The sequence below is a fragment of the Stegodyphus dumicola genome, chromosome 6 (genome assembly GCF_044657685.1).
Source record: "Stegodyphus dumicola isolate Sdum_Otavi_A_Nest chromosome 6, ASM4465768v1".
In the NCBI taxonomy this organism is placed as follows: domain Eukaryota; kingdom Metazoa; phylum Arthropoda; class Arachnida; order Araneae; family Eresidae; genus Stegodyphus; species Stegodyphus dumicola.
This window is the reverse complement of record NC_140773.1, coordinates 101,857,558-101,872,435: the sequence shown is the minus strand read 5'-3', so window position 1 is coordinate 101,872,435 and position 14,878 is coordinate 101,857,558. Positions and strand designations below refer to the sequence as shown.

The 14,878-nt window shown below is 33.4% G+C and overlaps 1 protein-coding gene across 2 annotated transcripts in view; it reads left to right on the top strand.

The window, feature by feature from the left end:
* LOC146996812 (proline-rich protein PRCC) overlaps positions 1 to 14,878 on the top strand; it is a 58,945-nt gene that overhangs the window by 19,013 nt on the left and 25,054 nt on the right. For both annotated transcript variants that reach the window (XM_085818712.1, XM_085818713.1), the window contains exon 4: positions 12,602 to 12,805. In XM_085818712.1, coding sequence (XP_085674838.1) covers positions 12,602 to 12,805 — 204 coding nt within the window. The remainder of the gene's footprint in view (positions 1 to 12,601; positions 12,806 to 14,878) is intronic.

Sequence of the window (14,878 nt, the reverse complement as noted above, 5' to 3'; positions counted from 1 at the left end):
TAAATATGTAATTTAGAAGTCAAATAATATGGTATAAATAAGGTAAATATGTACTCGTCATAGCTTTATTAGACTTTACTTTTGATCAGTGTGTTATGTGTCTGCAAGTATATTTTGGACATGCTGGCTTCAGAAAGCAGGATAAAAGTGAAACAGACAGGAATATGGAACTGAGTAAGTGAAATGCAGTGATAGGCCCATATATATATGGAAGATACAGCAACTTACATGTAGCCTGCAAAGTCTCTGTGTACAGCTTGTGGCTAACCTAACAAAATTTGTTATTGACCATGAACTTCCCTAATGTATGTGTATTCTCATCCCTTTACCTGTCTTAGTATTGTTTTCATAACTTATTGAAAATATATGTCATCACTGAAAAATGAAAGCATAAGAAACTTCTTTGTATGAATACATATAGTATTCTTATTAACTTACAGTATATTTCACACCTTAAAATATAAGGATATTAATGTACGTAGGTTGTTTTTTTTTTCAACCTCCGATCACATAGTATGATGGCCAAGTATGCGGCAGGTGATTGGTGTCCGCAGTAGGCGACTGCGCATCTCCTCCTCCACACGCTCTGTCACTAGGGTATTCAACACGCCATTTTCTGTTGAGTTGCAGTCACGTAAACATGGCTGTCGCTATTGGTTCTCCCGCCAAGTGTGAATTGCGAGCTGTTATTCGTTTCTTGCAGGCAGAAGGGAACAGTGCAGCGGAAATTCATCGAAGAATGAGTCGAGTGTATGGAAACAGCTTTATGAGTAATAGTGTTGTTCGTGAATGGTGTCGAAAGTTTAAAGATGGCCGAACTGATGTGCATGATGAAGGGGGTCAAGGACCCAAGTCTATCGCTACAGATGACATTGTTCAACGAGTTGACCAAGCTGTTAAGCAAAATCTAAGGTTCACCATAAGTGAATTATCGGTGAAATTTCCGGAAGTTTCAAGATCTTCCCTGTACTCTATCCTTACTGAACAGCTGCGCTACAGAAAATGTAGCGCTACAGAAAATGCTTGTGGAGTTTATGTAGCCTGGAACAACAATTAATGCAGATTAATATTGTGAAACTTTGCGACTCTTACGGAGAGCTATTCAAAACAAAAATAAGAGACATGCTGATTTCTGGAATTGTTCTGATCCATGACAATGCCCATGCTCACAGCGCTCGTGTAACGCAACGGCTTCTTCAGCAATTTCAATGGGGTATTTTCAAACATCCACCACATAGTCCCGACCTAGCGCCGAGTGACTTTCATCTGTTCCCTGAACTGAAGCAGTGGCTTGGCGGGAAGCGCTTCCAAAATGACTTGGAGCTGAAAGAAACGGTCACAACTCACTTCCAATCATTGGCGGGGACATTTTATGAAGAGGGTATTGCAAAGCTTGTTCGCAGATAGGACAAATGCCTCAATCATCAAGGTGATTATGTAGAGAAATAACCTGTATTGTACATTACTTTTGGTAATAAAATCTTTTTTGTATATTCACCCATCTTTTCTTTATAGCCCATCGGAGGTTGAAAAAAAATAGCCCTCGTATTTCCTCAAAAGTGTATCCAAATAATATTTTGAATTTCTTTGTGTAATGTTACATTTGTTCTGGTCAGTGGCGTAGCTAGGATTCCAGTGCCCGGGGACAACTGAAGTGTTTGCACCCCTTTCTGTGTGTCAAGAATGGAAAACATTTCATTAAAATAATTCGTATTATCAATTTGGCACTGCCTGGATGCTGCGCCCGGGGACAGATGTCCCCTCTTCCCCCACCCTAGCTTCGCGTCTGGGTGTTTTTACTATGATGAGCTCTGGGTGTTTTTACTAGCTTCGCCTCTGGGTGTTTTTAAATGAATATCTCAAGATGATTGAAATAAGTGGAATTAAAAAAATATTTTTAAGTAATAAATTAGTATATATTTTGAGATACACTTCCCAATATTTGCTTTCTCATAACATATTGTGTAAAGACCATGAGACACTGCTTAAATTAATCCTGAAATGAATTAAAATTGATCGACACTTTATAAACAGACTAACCATTGTGATATATGTCTGTTTTCTCTTGAACCAAGTAATTTTTGCTTTTTATATAAGTACAGACAGATACTTATGATTAGTTTTTGACATACAGTGGAACCTGGAGATACGAGCACCTCTCTATATATGCGAAATTTGAGATACGAGGAAAGTATGAGATGAAAATTTGTCTCTAAATACAAGCATTGACTCGAGTAATGAGCCAGGCTGTTGGTATGCGTGGCACCATTTCCCGATCCAGCTCAGTGTTCTTTGGTCTACATGTTTGTGCGCTTATGAGTCAATTGTTTATTACATTTAATGTGAAAATAATTATTTCCATGATACCTCCCAAGAAGATTGTTGCCTCAGATACTGTAAAGGAAAATAAGAAAGCGATGGTCATTGAAATTAAGAAAGAAATCATAGATAAACAAACATGGTCTAAGAGTAATGGAATTGGCAAAAAATTACGGCCTTTTGATATTGACGATTTGCATTATTCTGAAGAAGTGGGAAGAAATTAAGAAACTTAATGTGGTCAAAGGAGTTACCATTACTTCTAAACACCGTCCAAAATTCCTAGAAAATGTAGAGAAACTCCATTTGGTGTGGATTACCGAGAAGCAGTTAAAAGGTCGGTGTCGGAAGCTATCATAGAGGTTAACTATGGTTATATTTTTTACCAGTGTCATTTATTAGAAAAATGGATTATTATGTTGATATTTTTGGGAGTGCGGAACGGATTAACTGGATTTTCATTATTTTCAGTGGGAAAATTTGTTTCTAGATACGAGAAATTTGTTATATGAGCTCAATGCTGGAATGAATTAAACTCATATCTCAAGTTCCACTGTACAATGTATTTTTCTGTGTGGGGGGAGGATTAAATCTAAAAAATTTTATTCTTAGTATCTTTTCTAGACTATAAAGTATTTAATAGAACAAAAATTACTTTCATTATTCAATTTTGCATGAAGTATGTTTTACATCTTGTTTCGTTAATTTTTTTCCATCAAATATCTAATCTTGGCTAAAATATAGTATTCTGAATGAAAAAAGTAAATCACATTATGATAAATGTTTGTTTGTTTAGAGGAGGAGGGGGAAAACTTCTTTGGTTTTTTTAATTATCTGGATGGTATGTTATCCAGTTAGTCTGAATTATCTGAGTTTTGTTAAAATTATACCAAAACTTTGGCCATAAAAATAATTGTATAATTCAAGTAACATACCATATTTGACGGTGTATAAGACGCACTGGCATATAAGACGCACCCTTATTTAGACGGCCACACACAAGGAAAAAAAGTTTCAATAGCGTGGTTTCTTTTACTTCTCACGTTTCGTAAAAGCCAAATAAACAATTATTGAATGCAATTCACGTATAAGACTGTGTCCTTCACGTATAAAACGCAGGTAACTTTTTTGAGACCAAATTTAGGAAAAAAAGGTTTATCTTATATGCCGTCAAATATGGTAAATGATTTTGTTTTGAGATATGTAATTTGTGACTTTTGAGACATCTTTTATTAGTTACAAAAGATGGTTAAATATTTTTAAAAAAGTTATCAGCCAGATACATTGTAATCACACAAATCTGATATATTATAAATTTGAGCAATAAAAATGTTATTAAAAATGCAGTAAATGATAAAAATTTTGAGCAGTATCTAAATTGCATTTAATTGCTCAGCTAATTAAGCAATGTGCTGTTTTAATTAAAAAGATAAATGGACGATTCTTGATTCATCTAAATCTTCTGTTCCTGATAATATTCATAGTAAAATGATTTATAATCTTAGCCCTAGAGGTAAACTCTCTTGGAAATTTTTAATAAATCCTGGAAGCTAGGTAGACTCAAGATTGGAAAAGTGCTCTGGTTGTACCAATTTGAAAGCCTGACAAACCAGCCAGATTGCCCAACAGTTTAGGAATTGCACTAAGTAGTTTCTCTTGTAGATGTAGGAAAAAATGCTTTTATACAGACTGAGATTTTACTTGGATTCTAATGATTTATTGTTGAGAGAACAATACGATTTTAGGAGGGAACACTCTGCTATCGATTAAATCCTATATTTTGGATGAAGAGTCAAAGATTCACATAACTTGAAATCCACTAATGACACAGTGGCAGTGCTTTTAAACCTGACAAAAGGTTTTGTTCGAATCTGGATTAATAAGCTGATTGTAAAGTTATTTGATATTTTAAAATTTGATAGGAAGGCTCTTGCCTGGGTTGAAGATTTTGAGGGGCAGATCTTTTTGTCAACTTTAGTGAATCCTATTCTAGAGACTACAGACTAAGCACAGAGCCCTGAAGCAGACCCTGCTTAGTCTGTAGTCTCTAGAATAGGATTCACTAAAGTTGACAAAAAGATAATAATGATCGTGTTCCTTACATCTGCAGCTTGGATTACGCTTTATCAAGGTAAGTTCTGTTTTATTCATCTGCTTGTCTCGAATTTGTAAAGTAAACAAATGAACCACACATACCTTAAACATTAGATTACGAGACTCAGTGCATGTGTACTTCAACTAAACGCATAAAATATATCGAGATAAACTATCAAGGATAAAAATACAAACAGAAGAGATACTCTGCCATAAATTACCCCTGGATAATCTGAAAAATGAAAAGCCCAGCCTGTCTTCAAAAGTGAAACAAAACTACATAGTTGTGTACTGCACATTCGAAATACAGAAGCAGAAATGGCTACAAGCTGCGAAAATAAATATTCGATCATGAAACTAAACAATAACAACTATCAAGTATGGAAATAAAAACTTGAAATGATCCTGAAAAGGGAAAATTTATGGGATTTAATAGCAGATGGCACACCAAAAGAAATAAGCGTCGAATGGACAAAACAAGATGAACAAGTACAAGCTACCATAAGTTTACTCGTAGAAGACAACCAAATCGTACACATAAGAAATAAAACGACAGCTAAAGAGATATGGAATGAATTAAAGAAAATACATAAAAGAAAGATTCTTTACAGTAAACTTTCCCTTCTCAGAAAGCTGTATACGTTAAAAGCAGAAAATGAATACAAACTCTAAGAACACGTCAACAAAATGCTCGAAATCGTAGATGAACTGCGAGGAATCAGTGAAGAAATAAAGGACAGTCACATTGCAGCACTCTTACTGAGTGGCTTACCAAAAAGCTACGAAAATCTTATTACAGCTTTAGAAGCACGCCCAGAAGAAGAACTAACATTGGAATATGTAAAAACGAAACTCATCGACAAATGCCTGAGAAGGAAAGAAGGCACTTGAACAGAAGAGACAACTGCCTTCAAAATGAATTTTAACTTAAAATTAAAGCATTCCAATCAACAAAAATGCAATTATTGCAAAAAATTAGGACACTTAGAAAAGGAATGTAGATTCTTAAATAGCCACAAAGAAAAAGATAAAAACAAGCGAGTAAAGGAAATTATGGAAATAAACAGAAAACGAAAGTTGCTGTAAATGAGGATGCACACAAAGATGAAAACAAAAATAAGAATCTTGAGAAGACTGAGAATTACACGAAGTCACCAGAAAAAGAAAATTTCAAAACTCAAACTGGTCAATTGGTTCAGGAGCTACTTGTCACATGACCGATAACATAAACTTTTTCACTAAATTGGATAGAATCAAAACTGAGCAAATAACAATTGCTAACAGCACTAGGATGATGAAGTCCGAAGGTATCGGAGAAGGATTCTTATACTGTACAGATGACGAAGATAACGAAATAGAAGTAAGACTCATAGATGTTCTGTATGTTCCTGACCTAGAAGGAGGATTGATATCCATACGAAAAATTACAAAGAAAGGATTTAAAGTCGAATTTGAAGAAGATATTTGCAGAATAAAGGAGAAAAATAAAACCATAGGAATTGCTAAAGCAGGAGGAAATTTATATACCATAGTTGAATCGCAAAGAAGAAAAGCCAAAATTGCAGCTGCAGAAAGAACTGAAAATAGCATAGATCTTTGGCATAGAAGACCAGGACACAGAAATTATGAAGCAATCAAGAGGCTAAAGAATGATGAATTGGCAACCTGAATAAGGATTGACGGAGAAGCCAAACAGGAAAAAGAATGCGGTATCAGAAGCAAAATGACTAAATTGCATATCCCAAGCTAAACTATAGAGCAAAATCAGTTTTAGACTTGATACATTCAGATATATGTGAACCAATCGGTACAACATCACTAGGAGGAAAGAAATACTTCATAACATTCATCAACGATCATTTGAGATACACAACAGTCTATCTGCTAGCTACAAAAGATGAAGCTATCTCCAAATTAAAACAATTTGTAACCATGACAAAGAAAAAATTTAGGAAGAAGCCAAAAGTTTTAAGAACAGACATTGCAGGAGAATATACAAACAAAGAGATTGAAGAGAATATCTAAAGGAAGAGGGAATCGAACATCAAATCTCTGTAGCATATTCACCGCAACAGAATGGTAGAGCAGAAAGAAAAAATTGATACTTAATGGAAATGACAAGATGCCTGCTACTCGATTCAGGACTCAAAAGAGAATTTTGGGGTGAAGACAGAATGACAGCCACCTATCTACAAAACAGGCTACCATCAAGGTCAGTGGAAAAAACACCATATGAGCTCTGGAATAATAACAAGCCTAACTTGAGCCATATTAAATTTTTCAGCAGCACAGCTTATTGTCTAGTTCCAAAGCAGAAAAGGAGAAAACTAGGTGAAAGAGCAGAAAAGGGAATTCTTGTTGGATACAGTGACCGTACTAAAGGATATAGAATTTACATGCCACATGCAAACAAAGTCATGATCAGAAGAAGCATAATATTCGATGAAAACAAAAAAGAAGAAGTGCCTCGTCAATCAAATGATCAGCATGAGGAAACAGAATGTCCTTTTAAAGAAAATAAATCAAGGGAACCATGTCCAAATGCTATAACAGAGGAAGGAACTGAAACAGAAGAAATTCTCCTATTACCGAGAAGATCCCATAGAACAACTAAGGGAATCCCACCAAACAGATTCTCATACATGGCTAAGAATGAAGAAATCAAAGTTCCTAAAGACTGGCAAGAATTGCAAACATTTGCTACCAAAGAAAAGGATCTGTGGTTAAAATCCACGAAAAAAGAAATAGAAGTACTGAAGAGAAACAAAACATGGGAACTAGTCGATCTTCCAAAAAAAAAAAAAGCAATTGGAAACAAATGGACATTTAAAACAAAATCGGGCGCTTCAGGAAATATTATCAGATATAAAGCTCGTTTAGTAGCTAAAGGATATTGCCAAAAATTTGGGCAGGACTACGACGAAACATTCGCACCAGTCGTAAAATATACCACAATAAGGACTATCTTGGCAATAGGCAGCTCAAAAAAAGATGCACATAAACCACTTTGATGTAAAAACAGCTTTTCTGTATGGAGATCTGAAAGAAGATATATATATATGAAGCAACCAGAAGGTTACATCTCTGCTTCAGAAGCAAACAAAGTCTGTAAACTAAATAAAAGTATCTATGGACTAAAACAGGTAGCCAGAAACTGGAATCAAAAGATAGCTGAAATCCTACAAGGCTACAGTAAAGGAAAGGCTGATCCGTGTTCCTTCACATTAATCGAGAAAAATGCAAGAACTTGCATAATCGTATACATTGATGACATATTAGTCGCAAACGACAAGCATGAATCAATTCAAGAAGTTGAGCGAATTCTCAAAGAACATTTCGGCATTTGAAATCTAGGAGAAGCATCTAAATATCTAGGAATCAAAATCGAAAGAGGAAAAGATGGAAGCTTTAAACTTCGTCAAGCTAACAAGATTAGGAGTATGATCGAAAAATTCGACGGAGAGTCACAAAGAAATTAAGCTACACACCCATGACTGCGAATTTTACGAAGAACCAAAACAACCAGGATAGATATACAGGGAAGCAGTGGGAGCACCTTTATATTTAGCAACAGTATCAAGACCCTACATAGCGAATTCTGTTGGAATACTTAGCAGAAAAGTGGAAAATCCATCAACGTTGGACTGGAACGGTATAATTAAAAACCTTTAAGGGCACGAGAATTTAAAGATCTATAAACTAACAAGGGTTTTGTCATGAAGTCCAAAGTCATACTGCACAAAAGTGGCATTAGACAATTTTTAAATATCTTAAATAAGGATGCAGTTTCTTTTTTTCGATCTAAAGGTTCTACTGGACTTTTTTTCCACCAAAGCCCAGTTTTGCCGGCATCGAAAACTTGGACTGCTGTATATCTTTATTCTTCTATAATATTTTGAAATTTTTCAGGAAACATCCCAGCAGCTTCATAGTCAACTGATGCAGATTCTCCTAGAATTCTTATGCTATGAATTGCAAAACGCTTTTTGAAATTTTTGAACCAACCTTTACTTACCAGAAAATTCTAGGTTGACAAAGAGTTCTCCGTGTTCTTTGAGGCACTTGCAAATTTTGAGTGCTTTTTGTTTAATGGTATTACAATCCAACGAAATCCTTTTTGACAGCTATCATCAATCCAAATACTGAGTGCCTTTTCCATCTTATCAATTCGCTCCCTCTGGGTGCGAACTGCACGTTTTGCAGATGTCGAAGATCCTGCAGCTACTGCACTTCTTATTTCTTTCTCATTTGTCTTAATAGTCCAAACTGTTTCTTCATTCCAATTAAAACTTTTTGGTAAAAGTATATTTTAGGGTACCCATTGGCGAAACTTGGCGGTAAATGGATACCGAGTTCGTGCAATTCTTTGCCTTGTTATTTTGGTTTTGGTTTTGTCTGGATGTTGGAAGGTTTACATACTTTCACAAAAGGAGGAAATATGAGACACGCTTCATACACTGAAGTTACTGAATGGGTCGATAAATCCTGGAAAAGTGTTAAAGTGTCAACCATCCGATCGGGATTTATAAAAGCCAGGATTGTTAGTGAAAGCGAGGAAATCACTGACAGTGAAGATAATGATGCTGAAAATGAACTTTTGGACACTCTTCCCGAAAATATATTAGAACTGTTTAATTCTGATACCGATGAATCGGACTTTGAAGGTTTTCGTGAATGTAGTAGAATGTGTGATTAATTAATATATGATTAATTAGTAAGCACTGTTTTTTATTTGTATTTAGCATTTTATTTCTGAAGGTATATTAGTAAGTAAGTACTTTTTCCTATTTATACGTAGTTCTTTGTTTCTAAAATACATTAATATTGCCGTATTAAAAAAACGTAATTTCGGACGTATAGTCCGTGGACTATGTGACAATTTTTTTATATAAAATCGTGTCTGCGGACTATACGTGCGAAATTACGGTAGTTGTAAAATTAATTATGCTTCTATATAATGTTTTGGTTTGAGACGTATGCCAAGTAGATACACAGCTATAAAATCAAATTAATGATTACAGAAATTTATGCTAAAATGATTGTTTCTTCAATAACGAGGTATTTTATTTAGTGCCGAAGTGAAATTAAAAATCGGGATTCGCCTCATATTTTCTTATGGGGAAAAAGTAAATTGTACATGTATAAAGCATAACAAAATTTCCTAAAAAGTTTTTGTTGGTGGATTTAAGTCCGGATTTTAGATCATTCCGGGTATTAGGCGTCCAGATCTCGGACTTTGTACTTTAGTATGGAGGAAGTGCACCAAATCACATTCTTGAATCAAGGGAAACTTAAACTACAGTATGAGATTTCTTTCCTAAACAGTAATTCACTGCATAAAATAATTTTTTTCCAGACTTAAATCCACCAACAAAATTTTTTTTATGCTTTATGCATGTACAAGCTCCATTGTTATAATTTCCATTTGAAATATTTTTTATTGATGCACTTTACTAACATCACAGAGGGCATAATTTCTGCATTTTTCTCCATATTTTCATATTAATTTTAATGTCTCACAGTTTAATATATAGTCTTGGTTTAATTTTATTCCCGAATTTGAGTCATTTGTTAAAACATTTTTCATTGGTGTTTTTGCTTCTTTCTGTTTGTGTATGTATGTATATATTGCATAAAAAAATGTATAAAGTATTTTTGTTTTTCATATAGGATTTTAATTGCTTTGACTAATTGATCTTGTTATTATTTGAATATTACAAATAGTCAATATGTGAAGTGACTCTTTCCATTAAACTGACATTTAAAAGCAGTTTAACAGATGTTTCATGCAAAATATTATGCAATACCACATCTCAATTCCAGCTGTTATACAAATATAAGAAACTCAGTTCCCTCCTCCCATTTGGCTTGCAGCCACCATAGCACCATTATAGGATATTCTCTTCAGACTGGTTTAATATAATTAAAATTTTATTTGTTTTTTTTATCAGAGTTGTAGGTACGGTTTTCAGCATCCAGGGACAACTGATGATCTCGTGCCACCTTCCAGTTTGCCAAGAGTGGAAAACATTTCATTCTAAAAATTCGTAACATGATTTGGGCGCCCACTGGAAACTGCACCTGGGGACAAATGTACCTCTCGGTGTATGTCCCATCACGATGTATATATATTAAAAAAAAAAAAAAATATCTCCATTGCACAAGACTGTGTATCGGTATCTTTTAAATAGTTTGTGATATTGCTGTTAAATTGAATTTTATGGTTTAAGTGCGAAGAACATGATACAGTACAAAACATGATCAGTAAAGTCCAAAATCTGGACTCGTCGGGGGACTTCCGCAATTCCGGATTTGGGGTTTTTTTGATATTACATCATCAATTTAAGTCAATTTAATCAATTAAATCAATTTAAATCAATCTTTCTGGTAAGATTGCATGCAGAAAGTATACAATTAAAAATATGAAATCATAATTTATGAAATAAAGAACAGTTATGATCAAAAGGATATCAAAATGTACAAAAAAAAAGCTTAATATTTATTTGTTTACTTTATTAAACATTTCTTTCAATGTAAGTTGTTTAAGTTGCTTCCACAAAAAATTCAAAAAGTTCCTTTTTCTTATGTCATATACAGTTGACATTCCAAAGCCATACTCCTCCCATAATTTTGAGACGAATATGCCTTTAACCATTTTTTTGCAGCAATTCCACTTTTTGTTTAATGGACATCGAAACATGGTTTCGCTTTGTAGATCCTTTGGCAGCTCCAGAATTGGGAACTCTTTTCGACATACTCAAAAGTTCAAGCTTAGTTTTTATAAAATTGCCATATTAATAACAGTCTGCAAGATATAATAAGCTGGATCAAACTGGAAGATTAGGGAGCAGCGCAGTCCGCTACATTGAAATGAAATGCCTTAGAATCAGTAAAGATAATTTTAGCTGAGCTTAATAGCGTCCGTTATACATTATTGGCTATGTATCACATGATTGGCGACGAAAGCCAAGTTGTTTTGCTAAATTTTGTCTTGCTCCTATTGTGTACTGAATTAAGCCTGAATTGAATGAGTTTAATTATTTACTTTATCTACGTTTATTTCTTGCACATGCTTACAACTAATCTGAGTCCTGAATAAATAAACTCCCACATATATTTAACGCTTTATCTAGGGCCGGCGCTAAATACCGCCTGGTGCAGTGTCTACGGGTCCTACATTCTGCTACAAAGTTCTTTCATAAGTTCTAAATTTTCACCGCACCTAAACTTTGCATCCCAGCGCTTTCCCTAAATTATAAAAAACTTCTCATCCCTTAATTTTGCCACTTGGTGCTTCCCTAAATTCTGCCGTCTGGTGCCGACATATTCTGCCACCGCTTCTGAGTTTATGGTGAATAACATATCAGTTATTTTTAATTAAAATAGTGCTAAATGTAATCTTTTGGCCTATGAGTTTCATTAAAAAGTCTATTTTTAGCATATGAAAAGAAATTTTTGTTGAATTTTTCCTCGTCAACATTTCTTAGGCATTTAAAAATCTATAATCATCGCCATGTGGAATGTTAGCATGAAAGGTTGCCATACTCTTGTTATTCAATAACTAAAATAAAAAAAAAGTTTAGATATCACTGAATGAGTTATAACTGAAGCACTCATGTATTGATAAACATGCGGTGATGAAAGCAAAATATAATAAATAATGACTCGTCAGGTCAGTGTCAGGGATATAAAATAGGTGAATGTTTCGGTTTGAGATGTATGCCAAGTAGACATTCAGCTACGAAGGCAAATTATTAATCTCACAAATTTATCCTTACATGATTGTTTTTCCATAACGAGGTATTTTATTTAGTGCCTAAGAGAAATTAAGAATCGGAATTTTTAAGTGAAAATCTCCATGTTTTATTATGGAAGTAAAAATCAAATGCGCATGCGTTAAGCATACCAAAAAAAAAAAAAAAATGCTTGTGGCTTTGAGGTTCGGATTTTAGATCATTCCGGATAATGAACATCCGGATTTCAGACTTTGTATTGTATTTAATAAATAAAACGTTAAAAAAAGCCTTTTTGGGCATAATGTAAAATCTGAAAGCTTTCAGATTTTTTTAAAATTCTCAATTTAATAATTTAACTTTTCAATTTTAATTAATTAATTTTAAATATTTTTATTATTTAAATTGGTTGTGTATTTTCAATTTTGTTATCTAACTTGATTTATATTCCTAAGTTCCTTAAGCTTCAAGGCAGGCGCCGAGAAATAGAATCAATCAGTATCATAGATGTTAAAGCAGATGATCAGCTTGTTGACAGAAATGAATGGCTAATGAAGTCTTTAACAGAAGAAAGAGATCTGAGACCATCCAAAAGGAAACATGATTTGCCTACCCAACAGCAGAAGCGAAAACATCAAATTACATATCTGGCTTTCCAGGTACATATTTTATAAGGCAAATATGTATTTGAACTTTAATTTCATCCTTAAATGGTTTTCTTATCCGTAATGAACTTTTTCTTGATTATATATATTTTTTATGTAAGCAAGTAATCTAAAGTTTTTTTCCCTTTTGTCAAATGAAAATTCAACTGAAGTGTTATGTGTTTTATTTTTTTGCATTTTCAATAATTAGCAACTGTTTCCTGTACGTAAAAAAAAAAAAAAAAAAAAAAAAAAAAAAAAAAAAAAAAAAAAAGGCCCTTTTTTTTGTCCTTATGCAAAAACGATGGATTTTGATCCTCATTATGAAACAGAAAACAGGTAGCAAAGCTACTTATGTGAAAGAAATAATAATGATAAGGAATTTTTTTTTAATGTTGGTTAGTTTGGAATTAGGAAAACTCATTAATTCTTTGTGTCCAAAAGCATTTGTATTGTGTTTTAAAAGATGATAATCGGACCATAAAAGAGCATAGAAAAGTAATATCAATGACAATGTGGTAAGATTGTAGCCTTGGCTACTAATGTTTAAAATGAATTTATGACTAGTAACAGCGTGAATTATAAACAAATAGCTAAGTTATTGCATTTTATTTTCCAGCTATCGAAATGCGACGCTACGAGCAACGTTTTGAAACCAAAACCTAGCAATCATGAATCAGAACTAGAACTAGTTGCCATTCAGCATAAATTTAAATATAAATATGAATATTAACAAAATATTAAAGTTAATTTTATAAAATAATTAAATATATGAACAAATATATGAAATAAAAAATAATTATTTCTCATGCACTAACTGGGCCACTACAAGATCATTAGGCAAATATAAGTTTCTGTACTTGAATACTAAAAGAATTTGAAGAACTCGGTATTCCATTCAGCATCGTATGTAGGCTTTAGAGATGGTTTCAGTTTTGCTTTATATTTTCATACAAGGTTGAATTTTATAAATTTTTGTTGAAATATTAAGCTGCTGGGAATGTGCTTAAGCATTTACAGGGCAAATTTGTTTTTAGTAAATCCAAAAGCTTATCAAATGTGAAAAATAGACATTACGTCAGGGGCAGGTTAAAACCAGTTGGAAACCCTTGGTGGTAAAATTTATGAGGCCATTAAGAAAGTATTTATGTACTTATATGCTTTAATCAGAATTAGTACTGAAGTATTATAAATAATTAACACATCTTAAGCAGATTTACTTACACATTTTACATGCATTTTAAGTGAGTGCATACATCTTAAACTCTCGTCCTATAGTGAGTGAATTTGCAATTAGCATGCAAAATTACTTCTGCTTCGTGACAAAAATTTTGTCCTTCAAAGGGATATAAAAATAAAAATGCTTTCTCAAAAATTTAATGATGTTTTAAAGTGTGATGTCTTTCAAAGCTCTTTCCTTCGTACTGTACACTGCAAAATTTATCCATACACATGCCAATATTATCTGGGTGGAGTGCACACAACATTGCCACCAAGTATTTATTCATTTATTTTTTTATGGTTCCCACAAAGGGTTCTAATGTGTGTTACCTCATGTTTATGGAAAGTCTGTGTGGAGAATCGCACTTTGTTGCTTTTTTTCCCCCTAACATCGTATTCTGGTGGTTTTGCAGGGTTCATACAGTCCTTAAGAGTCCTTAGATTTTTTGGAATCAATTTTTGGTCCTTAAAAGTCTTTAATTTTGGCCAAAATCAGCAGAAGGTCCCTAATTTTAATCATCTGAAATTTTTGTCTGTTTTCACGACTGCCATTTTGAGTGTGAATTAGCATTTTGGAGGAATATTTTTGGCAATTCACTGACAAATATTGTTATCTTTTGAATGAGTTCGTTTGTCATAATTTGTTTCTATTTCTAATATAAATGATGGGACACTTTAGTTTCTAAGCAAGAAGTGAAACATAAGCATTTCAAAATTAATTTTTTGTAATAAAGAGCTCTTAAGCAACTTTCGCTTTTAGGAATTTGACTTCTTTTATTAAACAGTTCTAAATTTGGTCACTTATCAACATTTTGGCGATTTTAAGATCAGTTTCTATGGAAAATTTTTAATTCCGAGATCTGAGAA